The sequence below is a fragment of the Sorex fumeus genome, unplaced genomic scaffold (assembly GCF_029834395.1).
Source record: "Sorex fumeus unplaced genomic scaffold, SorFum_2.1 ptg000044l, whole genome shotgun sequence".
Taxonomy (NCBI): Eukaryota; Metazoa; Chordata; class Mammalia; order Eulipotyphla; family Soricidae; genus Sorex; species Sorex fumeus.
The window spans coordinates 20800782-20819653 of record NW_026606101.1 but is presented as its reverse complement, the minus strand read 5'-3'; the positions used below and the strand labels follow the sequence as shown (position 1 = coordinate 20819653).

General features: G+C 46.1%; 1 protein-coding gene across 3 annotated transcripts in view; it reads right to left on the bottom strand.

Annotated features, from left to right (window-relative positions):
• Positions 1-18872, bottom strand: part of ATRN (attractin) — a 152610-nt gene that overhangs the window by 22110 nt on the left and 111628 nt on the right. For 2 of the 3 annotated variants that reach the window (XM_056122082.1, XM_056122080.1), the window contains exons 23-25: positions 18404-18482; positions 17231-17388; positions 9460-9521 (exon numbers count right to left, since the gene is read on the bottom strand). In XM_056122082.1, the coding sequence (XP_055978057.1) occupies positions 9460-9521; positions 17231-17388; positions 18404-18482 (299 nt within the window). Of the gene's footprint in view, positions 1-1598; positions 2812-9459; positions 9522-17230; positions 17389-18403; positions 18483-18872 lie in introns of those variants that run through there. The other variant, XM_056122081.1, reaches the window with a different exon arrangement.

Here is an 18872-nt window from a genome sequence, read left to right as displayed (position 1 = left end):
AAAAAATCATACAACACTGAGTAAAAAAACCAAGTATGGAACAACATGTAAGGGGCTCATTTTTATAAAGCAAAGAATTACTTTATAAAATCATGCTGCACAATTTATGTGCAATATACACACGAGGAGAAAATAAATCTAAAGCACAAATATCAAAATATCAAAAGATTAATTACTCTGAAGATTCACTATATGGTGCTCTGAAATTTTATTATGAACATGATTTACTTTTGATATTTCTTAAGAATTCCTGTCTTCAAGCAGATTGTCTACTTTACACAGTTTGAATGAATCACCCTATTGTAATCACATTACCGCAACTACAAAAATTAGTCTGAAGATCTAATGTTTGCTTTCAATTACTTGAGTGACATAGCATTATTTCATCATATCTTTCCAAGCTACCTTATAAACTTTTTGCATTATCTACATCACTACTGTCAATAAAAACTGAGTCACACTGTAAATTTACATGTATTTTTTCTGTGGTGCCAGGGATTAAAACTCAGGGCTCACAGATGTAAAACAAATACTCGACTACAGAGCAATATCCCTGGCTTTTGTATGTGTCTTTTTAAAAATTTTTTGAGTCATACCTTGTAGTGATCAGGAGAGCATGCAGTACCAGGGACTGTATGTAATTTTAAATGTCCTCGTAGGCACATTAAAATAACAAGTAGGTAAAACTTAAGTTTAATGTCTACATTTTAAATTCCAAAAACAGTAACAAGTCTCACAATGGAGATGTTACCGATGCCTGCTCGAGCAAACTGGTGAACAACGGGAGGACAGTGCTACAGTGCTACATTTTAAATTCAAATTAGCCCAAATATCATTTGAACATGTACCAATATAAAATTTTTTGAGGGCCAGAGAGATAGTAGAGGGACTCGATCTCTGGCACTGCACGGTGCCCCTGAGCATGGCCAGGAATGACCCCGTGCACAGAGCCAGTAGTTTCGTAACACCTCTGGATATGGCCCAAACACTTCCTCCCCAAATAAAAATGGCTATATTTAAATGCTCATTTTCTACTAAATACTTAAAACAGTGCCTATCTTTATACTTAACAAGCACATCTCAATCCAAACACTAAATTTTTATCAGTAAATATTTGAACTGGGGCCGGGGCAATAGTAAAGCCGGTAGGTCGTTTGCCTTGCACACAGCTGACCTGGGTTCGATCCCCGGCATCCCACATAGTCCCCTGAGCACCGTCAGGACTAATTCCTGAGGCCAAAGTCAGGGGTAACACCTGAGCATCCCAGAGTGTGACTCAAAAAGCCAAAAAGAAAAAAATTTTTGATCTGTATTTAGCTTTCATCAAATTCACATTTGAAAGTGCAGACTCACATATCCAGGTGGTTGTAGACATGTACTGAAGTTTTTGAGAACGGAATCAAATGTAAGACATTTAATTATATTTAGTTAAATGAAATTTGGCTCCTCAACTATATTTTAAGGGCTTCCCAGCTACATATCACTTGCACTTATGCTTTTCAGCTGCCAGTCTTTTAGCTTCTAGTTTGATATTATCTGTTTTTTCCTCTTTTAATTTTTCATCACTTAAAACATACTGAGACCTTTGAAACGAGAGCAAAATTTCTGAAACTTTTTATTGATTGAGATTTTGTGATTTACAACACTTTCATTACGGTTTCCTGAGTACATAATTCCAACACCACACCCATCACCAGCGTAGCCAGCTCCCACCCCAATGACCCCAATGCTTCTCCTGTTCAAACTGGCAAACTCTCTCCCCCTGTATACAGCTGTGGATCGGTTCTCCCAACACTCTGACTTTGGCCCTTGTTGTGTGTCTCTATGTCCCCCATGTGAGATCATTCTGTGTCTGTTCCTTTCCTTCGGTCTTCACTCAGCTTGACATCCTCTAGTTCCATCCACTTTGTGACAAACTGCATGATTTTGTTCTTTCCTAGAGCTGCACACAATCCATTCATCCTGGAGTTGGCCGTTTCTGTATCTTGAGTACTATACTAAATGCAGCAATGAACATAGGTATGCACATATCCTTTCAAATTAATGTTTTCGTGCTTGGGAGATAGGCGCCAAGAAGTAGTATTGCTGGGTTGGATGGGAGTTCTATTCCTATTTTTTCGAGAGAGCTTCCATTTTGTTTTCCACTGAGGTTGGACCAAATGACATTCCCAACAACAGTGGGCGAGAGCTCTTTCCTCATCACATCCTCACCAACAGTGGCTGTTTCCGGACTTCCTGACACATGCCAGCTCACTAATGTGAGATGACAATCCCAAGGTTGTTTTGATTTGCACTGCCCTAACCAAGAGGGAGGACAGCACTTTCTCATATGCCTTCTGGCCATCCACATATCTTCTTTAGGAAAGTGTCTCTTCATTCCCTCATGCCCCAATTATGGATGGGATTATGAGGTTTTTATTTTTTGTTGTTGTTGTTTTGTGCTTTATAGAATTTGGAAATAAACTTTTTATCTTATGTATTGTGTGAAAATACTTTCTCCCATTCAAGGTCTCTCTCTCTCTCTTTTTTTTTTTAAATCATAGCTTGAGTTCCTTTTGCTGTGTAGAAGCTTTTTAATATGATGTAGTTCCATTGGTTTATTTTTGATTCTGTTGTCTTTGCCACTGTGGTCATCTCACTGAAGACTCCCCTGAGGTCAATTTCCTGGTAGAGTTCTGCCACTGTTTTCTTCAATGTATTTTATGGATTCTGGTCTAATCTCAAGGTCTTAAATCCACTTTGACTTTTCTTTTGTGAATGATGTGAGGTACAGCTCTCGTTTCATTTTTTTACATGTGGCTATCTAGAAAGCTAGAGCAAAAATTGAGCCAGTTAAATACGATCTGCCTGGTCAAGTCTGATGTTCCTTGGGTCTATCTGTGTGCTAGAGCCACACACAGCAGCTCTGCCAAGTGCTCCCCTGCCCAGGGGGGCTGGGACCCCCTCCCTGAGCTCTGCTCTGTCTCCCTGGTTCTAGATACACTAGCATTTCCAACCATTTTATGTACCAAAGTAACATAAATGCACTTAAGTTTCATTTTCTGTTGGTGAAATATGGAAACAGAATTGCTTTTCTCTCCAGAAAAATCCTACTTGTCTTGACTAGATTCTTTTATTTCATGCCAAGGTTAGAGGACTGAAACCAAGAGCTTCTAATGGGGAGCTGTCGCCATCTAGAGAGGCAAGTGTCTATGGGATCTCGGGTCTCTCCTGCTCTGGGGACAAAGTACGTTAGTAACTCAAAGGGGGAAATCTATCTTTATCTCTATCGACATGTATGTTACAAGTGAACCTGAAATTGTTTTGAGTCATCACTGGTTTATACTGCTGCATTCTTATGGGAAGTACAGCATCATATCTCTACACCATTTCTACAAGTTAACCTGCTACTGAAAAGGCAACTGCTAACTGAGGAGGCTCTCTGCTAGCATCACCAGCTAACGAGCAGACGTGGTCCTGAAAGGTCAGGACATAGGCAGATCTTGACCTAAGGCCATCTTCTTGGCAGCATCTCTTGGGAAAGGATTTTTGTCTTTCAAGACACAAGGGGAGGAGGGCACCAAAGGTTTACTACTGGAAATAAAATGCCACAGTTTTCATGCCAGCATCTACTTCACTACTGAACTGCAAAAGAGACGCCTCTGAACAATACTGAATTAAATATTAAATATTGTGCATGTGCTTAAGAATTGTGTGAAACTTACCTATTAATCTGAGTATTTCATATGTTTGATTTTGAACATTCTTTTCAGTTTCTATTAACACAATAATGCTGGACCGCTGATTTTTGCCTTTTCTGCTTTTTTGGGGGGGGAGGGGAGTGGCCTCCCAATCAGAACTCGGGATACTCAGCAACCTGGACCAATGATTCAATGCTAGAGCAAAAGGGTGTGGGTCTGACCTAAGCCACTGGGGTAGCACCAGGGCCACCCTCCAAGGTGCTTGAGATGCCATGTGGTCCTGGGGTTCAAGGCTGATGCTGAGTCATCTCTCATTTTTCTAATTCTTGTTTGTATATTTTTTGGTGGGCGGGTGCAATATGGACCACACCTGGAGACGCTCAGGGAGACCATATGTGGTGCTGGGGTTTTAACCAAGGTTGGTATCATGAAAGGCAAGCACCTTAACTCCAGTATCACTCTTTTCCCAATTCATTTTTTTTTTTGGAGGGGAGTGTGAGGGGGTAAAACACCAGCCAGTGCTCAGGGCTTACTCCTGACAGGCTCTGGGGACCGTGTAGGATGCTGGGGATCAAACCTGGGCCGGCTGTGTGCAAGGAAAATGTCCTGCACTCTGTCCTATTGCTCTGGTCCCTCTTTTTCCAATGCTAATATATTCTATTTTTCTTGTCTTACCATATTAGAACCTCTCTCACAATAGTGGGTGAAATTATAGTATCATCTTTATACTCTTCCAAACTCAAAGAGAAAGTTTCTACAATTTTACTCTCAGGGAACATGGTTTGCTGGTCAGAGAGGTAAATTCAAAGGGCCAGTGTGTGTGACTTGCATGCAGAAGGGCTCAGTTTGATATTGGCACCTTATGTTCCCCCAAAGCATGGCTGGGAGCAACCCCTGAGCAATGTGCCAGGAGGAGTCCTTGAGCACCACCAGGTGTGGCCTCCAAACCAACAAGTATCTCCTTTTTTGGGGCGGTGGGGGTTGCACACCTTGTGGTACTCAGTGCTAATTTCTGGCTCTATGATCAGGAATCACTTCTGGCGGGCTTGGGGGACTGTATGGGGTTCCAGGATTGAACCCAGGTCAGCTGCATGCAAGGCAAGTGTCCTACCTGCTGTACTATCGCTCTGGCCCCAAGTTTCTCCTAATTTCGTTTGTTTTTGTATCACACCTGGCAATGCTCAGGGGACTGTATGTGGTGCTGGGAATCAAACCAGGACTGCAGCTACAGCCAGGCTATGCAAGCACCTTAGCCTTTGTATTATCGCTCCAGCCCTAAGGATGCTTCTTTCTAGTCCTAGTCTGAAATTTGCTTGGGGACGGGAGTGGGGTGTTAGGCCACACCCAGTGGTGCTCTGAGTTCAGAGATCACTCTTAATGGGCTTTGGGGACTGTAAGTGGTGCTGGGGATCAAACTGGGACCAGCCGGGTGCAACGCAAATGCCTGACCTGATGTGCTATTGCTCTGGCCCTGAAATTCAATTTTATCAACTGCTTTACCCCCACTCATCAAGCTGATCATACTATCCTCCTTCCTGATGCAATTAATGAGAATTATTAATTTTTTGATGCTCAGCTAACTTTGCAATTTCTGGAATAAGCCCTCTTCATATTCATGGTGGAGTTAAAAAATTTCCTTTTCACAGGTGAGACTGGCTCGTGATTCCTTTAAAATATTCTTCAACTGTACCTCATGGTGTTTCACTAATAAAAATTTAAAAAAAAAATATTCTTGTAAGTTTGTGCTAAAATGAACTGGGAACTCATCCTTCTTTCTCCAGTCTCACAGAGATTTGCTTGGGGGAGAGGGTGAGGGGAGTCAGCCCAGCAGGTGAGGCACTGGCCCGGCCGGAAGCGGCAGCACCCAGGACCCTGCTGGGATCCCTGGCACCCGCTTCGATCCCGGGAGCATCACCAGGGGTCACTCCTGAGGACAGTCAGGAGCAGCTCCCGAGCAAGGCCAGGGGTGGCTCCATCACCTGCTCTCCTCCCCTTCAACAACAACTGACAGGCATAAATAACTGTTTCACTCAAGCAAAAAATGCAAGTTCTACAGCTCTGCTCCTTACTGCATGGGATCACTAGTAACATAACAAACATATAAAAGCTCACAAGGGCAGATCTCATGTAAAGTGATCTTACCACAGTCAATTAAAAAATAAGCAAATACAAGATTTGCTTAATATTATTTCTTCCATAGAAAGTTATGTTACCAGTGAGGCAAGCTGAAACTATAGTTATTCTATGGGAAAAATTTAAATCAGGTAATGCTGTTTAGCTAGAGAATATCAGGGGTGGGAGGTGGGGTATGCGGGTGGGTGTGGCAAGGCACTTGCCTGCTTGCAGCAGATCCCAGTTTAATTATGGCATGGTGAGTACCACCAGGAGTGACCCCTGAGCACAGTCAGGATTAATCCTGCACCATTGGGTTTGGTCTCCCCGCTCCCTGCCCCAAAGTTAAATCATACTTATTCTCTACAAGAAATCTTACTTGGTAATGTTTTTTAAATAGATACAGGGCTATTCAGATTCCATACTTCTGCACCATTCTGGCATAGTTTTTAGGTTTTCAGAAAATCATTTTAGGGGCTGGAGTGATAGTACAGCAGGTAGGGCATTTGCCTAGCACTCGGCTAACCTGGGTTGGAGCCCCAGCATCCCATCTGGTCCCCTGAGCACCACCAGGAGTAATTCCTGAGTGCAGACCCAGGAGTGATCCCTGAGCATTGCTGGGTGTGACCCAAAGAGACCTTCCCCCCCCAAATTGTATACGATTTGTTCTATTTCTATGTGGGGAAGGGTGGCTGGGCCACCTCTGGGGGTGCCTGGGGTGGATTCCTGGCCCTGTACTCAGGGGAACATGTGTGAGGTGGGGCTCAAACTGAGGTCAGGTCATACAAAGTAAGCACCTTAACCCCTGTACGATCTCTCCAGCCCATCTGTTCTATTCTCAAATTCTGTTGCATAAAGTTGCTCAAAGTACTTGAGGGAAAAAATGCCTGCAGGAATTGGAGTAACGCCTCCTTTCAAGTTTACACACACACATACTCACACACTCTCTCTCTTTCCCTTGATCAATCTTGCTATAGGTCCTGCCAACATTATCCATTATCCTTCTTTTTTCCCCCAAAAAAGATCTGAAAAATGTAGGGTTTCTTTCAATTCTATTATACTATTTCTGGTATCATTCATTTTTGCTCTATTATGTTCCTTTTTCCTGTGCCCTCAGGGTTTCACTAGCAGTTCTTTTTCTGACTTTGGCAGGATCCCCCCCCCCCCGCCCCCCCAACAGATACGTTTATAAAGCAGGGATTCTCTGCCTTAGCTTTCTATTGGAATCATCTGGAGAGCTTTTAAACACGTGAGTCTCAGCCCAAGTATCTCTGTGGTTGCTGTGGTCTTGAGGGCCATGTGCTTGGTAGCGTCACTCCCGTACTTGGTTGTGCTGTGAAGAAGCAGTGCCAGCGATCTGACCCGAGGCCCGGCAGGCACTCCACACGGCCCAGGGCCCCCGGGGGGTCGGATTCTACTGGGGGGGGGGGGGTGTCAGCACCTCCCTAAGGGATTTTGCAAGGGATTTTAAGGCTTTAAAGTGATACTGTCCCCCACCCCACCCCCATACACTGTCAACTCTACCCTTTAGGATTTTAATAGTTTCTTGATTGTTCAGCTCAAATAACTTCAAACTTTGTTGTGGAAAAAAAGGTGAAAATTCCTGTACAACAAAAACTGTAAGACATTGTTAACAGAAAGAGAAGATACGATGAAATGAAAAACTACGCCACGCTCCTGGATCAGAAGTGTTACCACTATTTTTGTTTTGTTTTGCTTGTTTTTGTTCTGTTTCGTATTTGCGGTGCCAGAACTCGAAACTAGGGCCTCACAAAGGCAAGGCAAGATCTCTATTGCTGAGCTACATCCCTGGCCCCAGAAGAATTAACATTGTTAAAATTGTCATCTGACTCAAAGCATCATACAGAATGAATGAGACTCCTATCAAAATTCCTATGATATTCTTGAAGGGAATAGAACACCACTGAAATTTTCTTGGAACCACAGATCTCCCAAATAGAGTGATTATGAGAAAAAAAGAATGGAGGCACTACACCCCCCTGGCTTCAAACTATACTACAAAACTACAGTAATTAAAACAGTATGGTGCGAGAAGTAAAACAAGACACACAGATGAGTGGACAAGAAATAAAGCCACACTTATATGAAATGTTAATGTATGACAAAGAAGCCAAGAGCATCCAATGAAAAAAAGTGTCTTAAACAAATGATGCTGGGAAAACTGAATTTTTTAAAAAAAATTAAAAAAGGAAAGAAAAGAAACTAGACTACTATCTCATGCTGAAGAGAAAATTAAATTAAAAATAGATTACAGACTTGGAATGCAAGACCCGAAACTATAAAATACACAGGAGAACACAGAGATAATACACTCCACGACACTGCCTCAATGGATGTAATTGGGAACTTGACTTCAATGGCAAGGGAAACAAATGCAAAAATAAACAAATGTGACCACGTCAAACTAAAAAGCTTCTGCACAGTGAAAGAAACTATATTAAAATAAGGGCTGGGAATATAGCTCAGTGGTAGAGCACTTGCCTTGCATGTGTGAGGCCCTGGGTTCGATCCCTGGCACCGCAAAAACAAAAAACAAAAACAACAAAACAAAAACAAAAACAAAAAAAAAAACAAAACAGAACAAAAGAACACTATATTAAGAAGACATTCTACTGAATGGCAGAATATATTTGCACATCATATATCCAACAAGGAGTTAATACTATCCAAGATTTATAACAAGCTCACACAACTTAAAAAACAACAACAACAACAAAACAACCCAGATTTTTTTTTTTAAAAAAAAGGGCAGAAGGTTGGAGCAGACACTTGGGCTGGGGAGCGCAGAGGGGCCCCAGGGCCACAGCAGCAGGGCTGGGGTTGGCGTAGGGGCGTGTGGTGCAGGGGACTGAACTCGGGGCTGAGTGTGTGCTGGGATACGCTCACCACTGGGTCCGTCTCCCAGGCCCAAGCCAGTACTTTGAGTGAGTATGAGGAAAAGGACTCTGCGTCTCTGGGTGTGGGGGGAGTTGCTGGGTGACAACTAAAAAAAAAAAACAAAAACCTAAAACAATAGAACTTGGGGGGCAGGAGACGTGGCCAGAGAGAAAAGGGGGGGAGGACATGACAGTGCTGCTGCTCTCCTCCGAGCTTGGTAGCATGTGTCTCCGTCAGTTATGGTGACGTAGCATTCTTTTTTTTTTTTTTAATAAAAATCAAAGTGAATTGTTAAAAAAGAACAGATATAAATAAAAGAACCCCAGTGGTCTAACACATCTCCTTTAGCTGTATGACCCCGGGTAATTACCTGGACTCATCTCTTGAAGCAAGAGGAAGAATACATGCAAGACACACTAGTAATCAGCATTCGTTAATGAGTTCCGACCCTGCGCTCTGCCCACCTGCAGACCCAAGTATCTACATTTCAGTGTAAAGTACACGGAAAGCTGCCTCGGAAAAGGTCAGAACATGCAAACTGAAGCTTTCCGTTCCGTCAGATTAGACCAAGCTGACACTGCCGGAGCAGATATAGAACTTTACAGGAACCCACAGAAAGTTAACTGGACCTGCTGCGTAAACATAGGATTATTCTTTATCTATCCATAGCTAATATTCAATGGAGTTAAGTGCCTGAATTTAAAAAAAAAAAGAGAGAGAGAGAAAGAGAGACAGACAGAGAGAGAGAGAGTCTGTCGAGATCGAATACCTGAAGAATGTCACGAAGAACTGTACCAGGTCCATAAAATTGCTGTGCTGGGAGAAGGCGATCTGCAACAGGAAAACAGGGCATGCAGTCAGGCGGGGTCCACATGGGCAGCGCACTCAGCCGCTGGGCTAAGCGGTACACCCACCACGTTACATGTAAAAGAACACATTAGTGACAATCCACCCCCTGCCCCCCAAACACAGGGCCTGCGAATTTCCTTCGTTGTTATTGTTTGGGGGTCACACAAAGCAGTGCTCAGGGCTTTCTCCCGGCTCTGTGCTCAGGGGTCACTCCTGGTTGGGGGGGAGCTTGGGGAACCACATGGGATGCTGGGGATCAAACCCAGGTAGGCCATGTGCAAGGCAAACGCCCTACCTGCTTTTTGTTTCGGGGGGCATACCTCGCGATGCTCAGGGCTCACTCCTGGCTTGACACTCAGGACCTGATAGTGCTTGGGGGACCATATGGATGCCAAGGATCAAACCCGGTCAGATGCGTGCAAGGCAAGCACTTTATCGGCTGTACTTTCCCTCGGGCCCCGAGAGGCAATTTTTGAGGACCTTTAGGCCCCCACACAGCACTCCTCAGGGCGGCATGCTCTGTGCTGGCTCCCAAACACGAGCCTGGTTTCTCGCTGACACGGGGCCAGACCACATTCAAGTTCAACTGAAATTCCTGCTGCACCTATCCGTAGAACTGGCCGTCACTGTGGCCGGTGTCCAAGACTCACATTGCTCTGAAAGGGGTCCCAGAGGGGTCCTCTGGGTGGACGCTTATCTTCCAACTGTTCCTGGTTACACGGTTTTGTAGGGAAGCAAAGTCATGACCTCCAGATACTTCTGGAGGGACTGACCACTTAGAAACATCTAGTCCTGTTGAGCAATGCACATTTGGAGTCAGTCTTTGTTGTTACTCTCTGACTGCAGAAGTGATGAAAGCATTACCCAAACTGAGAATTTCCAAGAATTCTCAGTTTCCAAATTCCAAGAAGGTGGGTGTTGTTAACAATTTCTCTGGCACAATCAGCACTAATGGGATCATTCCCTACTTCCCAGTCAGAGAACGCAAAGCAAACGCCACAGTGATCTTGCTAAGAACGACATTTTAAGGCCTGAGAGAGTTCTCAGAGTTATGAGTGTGCTTCTCAAGCAGGAGGCCCAGGTTTGATCCCCCTGCACCACAGGGTCCCTACTGCCGGGAGTAGTTCTGCAGCACCGGCAGGGGTGCCCCCTCCCTTCCCACTCATCCCCCCAAAGAGCACCATTCAATAAGCCGGAAATGATGCAAAGGCTGCAAGCAAGTTGTGCACGCTGGGAACCCAGGTTTTATCCCAGCACTGCAAGATCTGAAGAGCACTGCCTGGAGCAAGCCCCAGAGCCGCTCTGGAGTAGGACAGGCTGTGACCTGCCCAGCTGCGCTGCCCAGGGGCTCAGGGGACCAAATGGTGCGGAGGGGTGAACCTGGGGCCTCCAGGACGCCAAGCACATGCTCAGCCCTTTGGGGCTTTCTCTCCAGTCCTAACATCTCATCTCACCCACGCCTATCCCTGGCAAAGAGGAGGATCCAGAGGAAGCTCTGCAGGAGATCTGCTCATGCCAAACCACTCGCCCCTGGCAGAGGCAGCCCTGTCACCAACATGGAGAAATGTGGAGGGCAAAGGCTGAAGTCCTGCCCAACGCTCACTTGGACCACGTGGAGCTTCGGGCCCTGTCTGCTTCTGTGATGGTGAGGAGGGGGCTCCCTGGGTGCTTCCTCATCTCCAAAGGTCCCAGATATAGCACACCCCACTCCTCGCCTTGTCTTGCTTGATTTTTTTAACCAGAGCCCTCATGCACATTGATCTTTTCCTTGTACTGGCCTATCCTGATAGAGGATGGAGACTTCTGCGACAGACAACTTTATCTCCAGCACCCTGGGCAGCGGCTGGCATGGAAGGGTTTGAAATGTGTTTCTGGGGCGGGAGGGAGAGTACAGTGAGTAGAGCTTTTGCCTTGCATGTGGCTCACCTGGTGTGATCCCCAGCACACCATATGGTCCAAGCACAGCTAGGAGTGACCCCTGAACACAGAGCCAGCAGTAAGCACTGGGGGCTGGTGGGTGCGACCCAAACTCTTCCCTTCCTATTATCCCATTGTGAAAGATCACTATTTTCACAAACTTTCTTTTACTGAGAACTGATTTTTATCATTTCCACCTACCATTTTGTTGTAACAAACAAAACTGTTTTGTGCTTGCGTAGGGGGCATGGTGGGAAACTGGGGACAATGATGGTGGGAAGGTCACACTGGTGGAAGGACTGGCACAGGCACCCTGAATGCCTGAAACAACTGTATCGTGAACAATTTTTGGAAACCACAGTACTTAAAGTTAAAAAAAATTTTTTTAAAAGAAAAATACATTAACTTCCCTGCCCCCCTTTGGTCCTCTGTACATTTTTTGGGGGTCACACCCAGCAATGCTCAGGGGTTACTCCTGGCTCTACACTCAGGAATCACTCCCAGTGGTGCTTGGGGGACCATATGGGATGCCAGGGATCAAACCCAGGTTGACCACATGCAAGGCAAACGCCCAACCTGCTGTACTATTGCTCCGGCCCCACGTTTTTTTCTTTTGAGATTCAGAAACTGCTCTAAAAGAAAAATTCTTATTTGGTGGGGGTGGGGTGGGTGTTGGGGCCACACCCACTGGTACTCAGGGTCAATTCCTGGCTCCGTGTTTGGGAATGACTCCTGACAGTGCACAGGATACCACAAGTGGTGCCAGGGATTCTGTTTTTGTTTTTGCTTTTTTTCTTTTTGAGCCACACCCGACAATGCTCAGGGGTCGCTCCTGGATCTGCACTCCTGGTGGTGTTCAGGACACCATATGGGATGCTGGGGATTGAACCTGGGTCTACTGCGTACAAGGTAAACACTCTTCCCACTGTACTACTGCTCCGGCCCCAGTGCTAGGGATTCTAAACAGGGTTGTGCTTGGTGCATTCATTTGCAGAGCAAGTCCCTTACCTCCTGTGCTGTGTTTCTGGCCCAATAGGTTATTTGTTAAATGCATTTAATCGCTTACTTTTACAATAAAATATAAGCATTAAAAGTTATCTTATATTGCTAATAACAAAGACTGAAGACAGCCCAGGTATCCATGAACAGATGAAAGGACAAACAAATATGGTATGTCTATACAAGGGAATATTATACAGTCCCCAAAAGGTAGTGAAGCACTAAAACCTACTAAAAATAGATGAACCTCAAAAAAAAAAAAGTGAAGTGAAAAAAGTTAGTCCAAAACCACACATATGAACGGACTCAATCTATATGAAATACAATGAGCAGCTAAGTCCACAGAGATAGATTCTACTACTGCCAGTGGGCGGGAGGAGGAGCAGGAGGACTCTGCTAATAGGTGCAGGATTCCTTCTTTGGGGTGGTGAAATGATTCTAAAACTGCCTGTGGTCATGGTGGCATAAGCACCAAAACACACTAAACACACTAAGCTTAAATGGGCGGATTGTATGGTATGTGAATCCCATCTCAACGGAGCTGTTACTAAAGAAAGTCGAGCCGAGTCAACACATGTCTTGTGCGTCCCCTGCTCAGTATAGCAATCCTGTTTGCGCCCGTAAACATAACTCTGCAAACCTAAATGGACACCCAGTTCTCAGCACAAACCTGTGGACTGGCCTTTGCATGTGAACACTGGCGTCTCACATAAACTCGCAGATGAGATGCCCGCCATGCACAGGCCTTTAATATTAGTTCCACATTACAAAAACAACCTCTGTTGCAGAGCCAGTAACAAGCTGGAAGGCCAGCGCCACCCCCCACGCTCCCCTCCCCACACACAGTGTCTGCCTGTCCGCGCTCTATCTCCAACACCTTCCCTCCTGGCGCTGGGCAGGGCAGGGCTGCAGTCAGCCAGTTCTTGCGGACGGATGGACGCCCAGACTTGCCTTCAGGAATCAGGGGCTGTGGGAGGGGCTCCCCCAGAGGAGCCACTGGCCGAAAAACAGGCAAACTGCACGCCCCCTCCCGAGCCCAGACCTCCCCCCGCCTCTCAACACACACACAGAGGACCTCTCTTCAGAGTGGTGCTTTTTAAATTTTAAAGTGCATCCACAGAGATTTTTATAGTCACTCTCAAGTTCCCTTGGTTAGCAGTTATAGGTCTCGATCTGTTCCTAATTACGGAAAAGAAGCCTGGTCTCGTTCAAAGGCAAGGAACTTGAGTGTAGCGTTACCATTTTGAAAAGCCCCAATGTTTTTGTGAATTTCTGAGTGGAGGATTAGATTTCCTCCGTGATTCTGCTTTAAAAATTGAAAAATCAGAGGCAGAAAAAAAAAAAAAGAGCACCAGCACTGAAAGCCAATCGAGATTCACCTGGAAGGCTGAAAGGGCCGACAGAGCACCACGAGGTGCTCCCCGCCCACCTCCTCCAAGAAGTCTGCACTCTTGTTGAAACGACAGCCTCGACCTTGCCCTGTGCGTGGATGCGTGTCAGAGCTGACCATGTCTCCGAGGGCTAAGGCGGTGAGGAACACGGCACGGTAAAGCAGCACGCAGCCCCCCCAACCCCACCGGCTGGAGACACGATTCTCTTTGCTCGGGGAGGTGCCAGCTGTGTCTTCCCAGGGTGCTCCCCGGATCAGGCCAAGCGCGGGCAGCAGCGAGGAGCGGGCTACGTGCAAGGCGGCAGCGGAGGCGGCTGTGAACGCTGCAGCCGCTGGAGCCGAGAGCCCCGACACAGACACGGAACTTACCTGCCGGTTTTTCAGGGGCAGCGGGGCAAACTAAACGGCCAGCAGCGGGCCATCGTTCACAGTCAAGCTGCTCCTGAGCGCAGCGCTCCTAAGCGGCTCCCACTCCGGCAGAGGGGGCAGGGGTCCGAGCCCGGGTTAAAGCGCACCCCGAAAGCTGCTTTGATTCTTAAAACTGAAAACCGGTAGTTTTGGGGCGTGAAGTGCGGGGAGGATCCTCTAAAGGAAATGCTCCAAAACCATGCCGGTGACTTTCTGAGGGTGGAGCGACAGGGCACTGGGAGGGAAGAAGAAGAAACCAGAGCCCAGCACTGGCCGGGGCTCGGCTATCTCCGGCACAAAAGCCTGCTTATGTGCGCTGCGTCCTTCTTCCAAACGGGGAAAGCCTCGGCAGCCCGAGTCAAGATTTTCCATCCAGAATCTTTTAGTTTTTTTTATTTCTTTGCATTTTGGGTCACACCCAGTGTTGCACAGGAATTACTCCTGGCTCATGCACTCAGGAATCACTCCTGGCGGTGCTCGGGGGACCATATGGGATGCTGGGAATCGAACCCGGGTCGGACGCGTGCAAGGCAAATGCTCTACCCGCTGTGCTATCGCTCCAGCCCCTCCGTCAAGAATCTTAATTGTGTTCTAGCTATACGCAACATAGCCTGAAGTTCAAATACGACAAGGCATGTCCGTATAAAAACAGGCTCAATTGAAAACAAGGCAGAAGTGATAGTCACCGGAAACCAACAAGCTGGGGGAGAGCCAGGGCAGAGGGCTGGAGTGGAGGCTCTGCACGGGGAGTTCTGGACTCACCCTCAGCACCACACGGTCCCCTGAGCACCACCAGAGGCGATTCCTCAGTGCCACCAGGTGTGGTTCCCCACTGGTGGAGGTGATGGGGGAGAGATATCACCATCACCATCAAAAAGAACACCTAAATAAAGTATTTCACAAATGTATATGACCTGTAACAGGATAGTAGAACGTTACCAAATGGAAACCGGACTGACTGGAAAAGAAACGAAATCCCTCCTGGTGCATTCCATAAGCTCCGCTCCCTGTCAGAGAAACTTCTCCCTGCTTCTCACCTCTCGGGAGGCACAGGGCTTGCACAATCCCCTCCCCTGGAGTTTCAGGGCTTGGGACCTAATCAATGAGCCCTTTCACAACACAGGGTCTCAAGGTTAGAGTCCAAAAGTCAGAGAGCAGAAGCTTCCTGGAGATCTAGACCTATTCGGGGTTTAAGATTTTCTTATTTTTTTTCTGGACTCACTCAAGTTTGTTTCTTTTCATGACTGAGTATTATTTGACAGTATGTTTGTAACAGGTTGGAGCGATAGCACAGTGGATGGGGCATTTGCCTTGCACGCGGCCAATCTGGCCAACCCAGGTTCGATTCCTCCGCCCCTCTTGGAGAGCTAGGCAAGCTACCGAGAGTATCTCACCTGCACGGCAAAGCCTGGCAAGCTACCCATGATGTATTCGATATTCCAAACACAGTAACAAGTGTCACAATGGAGATGTTACTGGGCCCGCTCAAGCAAATCCATGAACAATGGGAGGACAGTGACAGTGACATGTTTGTAACACAGTTCACTGAACTATCTAGTAAGTGAAGAGTGCTTATGTTTCCAGGTCGGGGCACCTGTAATAAGCTGCTCCACAATGCTGGGGCCGGCATGCACATATCCATGCAGAAGTGTTTGTGTGCTGGCGTCGAAGTGATAGTACAGCGGGGAGGGCATTTGCCTTGCACACGGCTAATTCAGATTGATCCCTGGCATCCCATATGGTCCCCCAAGCACCACCAGGAGTAATTCCTGAGTGTAGAGTCAGGAGTAACCCCTGAGCATCGCCAGGCAGGTGGGACAAAAAAAGAAAAAGAAAAGTGTTCGTGTGAAAGTTGGATTCTGGAATAAGTACCCTGGGACACAATGGATGGCTTGTATAATAAATAAAAGGCTTATTTAAAAAATTGCCTTTCTAGAGTGACTCCACCACCTTATTTTCCTATCAGCAATGTATAAGGGATCTAAATTTTCTTGCTGTTTTTTCCTTCCCCCGAGGGATCTAATTTTTCTATTGTCCTATTATTAGTATCCTATTATTTGGTGCTAATGCTATTTTTTTTTTATCTCATCTATTTTGGTGGGTGTGCAGTGACAACTGACTGTGGATTTAATACCACTTTAATAGCTTCCAAAGCGAAAACCAGCAAGCGATGCCACGCGCTCCTCCTCCCACCCGCCCAGTGATCCCACAGCTAAAGATAAAACAGTCCCTGAATTCCATTTTGCCTCCAAACTGAAGGGAAATGAAGTCTTTTTCTTCCATTTTTGGAAGGAGGTAAAAACAAAATACTGAGACGAGGTCTGGAGAACACAGTGGTGGATGACTGCATAAAATACGCCGGGGATCTTGGACAGAACTGCACTGGTGCCAGGGTAACGGGACGGGAGCACGTGCAGAGTGACAAACCCTCAGATCTGCCCCATTGGATTTTGTGCAAAAGAATCGAAGAGGTGACGTGACTCGGTTGAGAGCAAGCAGGGACTCAAACCCAGCCTCTGGGCTGCTCCCCACCTTCCCCGCCTCCCACCACACTTCAGCTCATCCTGTGCTAAAGTGGCCGCCTCTGGGGAGATCTTTCCTTTTCTCTTTTCTGGTTTTTGGGCCACACCTGGTTGTTTGCAGGGGATCACACTTGGGGTGGCCGCATTGCAAGCATCTTCGCTGCTGGACTATCTCTCTGGCCTCTCCCAAGACAAGTTTAATGAAGAAATATGCACAGTTGTAATTACCAAATGTATTACATGCTAAACTTATTTTCAAACGGGTTTATAAATTTTCTTTGTGAGTGATTTAAGTCATTCCCATTACTATCCTCTAGTATTCATTGGGCAGTACTCTTTTGCCAGCTACTACTAATTATGTATCTTAGTTACCCCAAGTTCCAAATTAGTTAATGTCATCTCTGTTAAAGTGATTTCACAATCTTTGCAAATATGAAACCAAAAGCACTCCTTACCTGAATTTTGATGGGCCAGGTGAAATTACTGACGTAAACAAAGAAAGTAATATTTGGGTGGTTGCGAAAATCAAACTTCTCGTTCGAGAAGCTATCTTTGTACTCCTTAATGTTGGTTTTGGAAACAACTGGCATTTCTTCTCCAGCTTGAGTCCCAGCTGTTAAGGCAACAAAAGAATAAATTCAAGTACACTCTTTTTTCTTGAACAGAATCTGTCCTCATTAGTAATAGTTATCATTTATCCAAGCCTTCACTATGTTCCAGAAATAACCTCAACCTCATTTAATCCTTCCTTCTTTCCCCTTTCTTTGGGGGGAGCGCCACACCCAGTCGTGCTCAGGGGTTACTCCTGGCTCTGTGTTCAGGGACCACTCCTGGTGGAATAAGAGAAATCATGGGGCGTATCAGGGATTGGGCCCTCCCTCCTTTCCCTCCCCTCTCTCTTCGCCCCAAGTACCTTATTTTTATACTCATTTACAACAGGAAACAGGATCAGTGAATGAAGTGGCCTGATTCAGGTTACCCAGCCAGTGAGAACCACTTAGGACCTGAAGCTGGGCAATCTGATGACATACCCGAGCCCTTAGCCAGAATAATGTATTCAGAAATTCTTGCAATGCCCCTCGCCCCAACATAGCCTGGAAAGAGTAGGAACCACTAAATTCTACTGGCTAGCAATGGCTTGCTGAGCTATATTCTTGTCATTATATTAGACCCTCCCATCCTTAAAAAAGTTTGCTTTTCACCTCCTTCATTTTTTTTTTTAAAGTAGATTTCCTGCCCAATAGGTCATCTTTAGTGAATCATAATAAGATTTTTTTTTTCTTTAAAAAGGCAGAAAAGTCTGCAAGTGCAGCAAAGGTACTGGCAGGGCAGTCATGAGTGGGCAGGGCGAGTGGGCACGCACAGAGCCGGACACTTGGGCACATGCGGGCAGGTCTACTCTCCCCGTATCTGCAGGCAAGATGCAGGATGGAAGCTGTGTTCGCTTCTCTTCACAGTGACCAAGCTAAGGTCTGGAGTGTGGCTCACACACTTGCTCCGGGTCCTGGGGCCTGTAAGTGGGGGGTTTCCAACGCATCCTCCGCTCTCCAAGCCTCCCCACTCAACTCCTATGAGCGCAATTCTCAACCTCTGACCTCCACTTGGACCTTCATCGGCTGCATCCTTACCTGAGAAACTGGCAGCCCAGGTGATGTTGAGGTTGAAGTTTTTGGAGGCATTGATGAACATGTCCAAGTCCCTGTTTTGCTGATGAAGAAGTGCAAACAATTAGAAAATGAATCACAGAGTTTCTGTATTTTAAAATGAAGCAGTAATGAAATGTCATCACTCCGCCCCTCTCGGAGAGCCCGGCAAGCTACCTGTGACATATTCGATATGCCAAAAACAGTAACAAGTCTCACAATTTGTTGTGAGATGTTACTGGTGCCCGCGTGAGCAAATCAATGAACAATGGGAGGACAGACATACAATCAGACAAGAGTCATTTTATAATCCCTTAAAAACAGAAGACTTTGAAAAATGTCTTGCGCTTTAACAGTAAGCAATACACCCCCAAATAAACTTCATTTTTCTCCCAGAAATATGGGGGTGGGCGCAGGTGGGTGGGGAGTGGCGGGGGAGTTGGGAGGGGGAGAA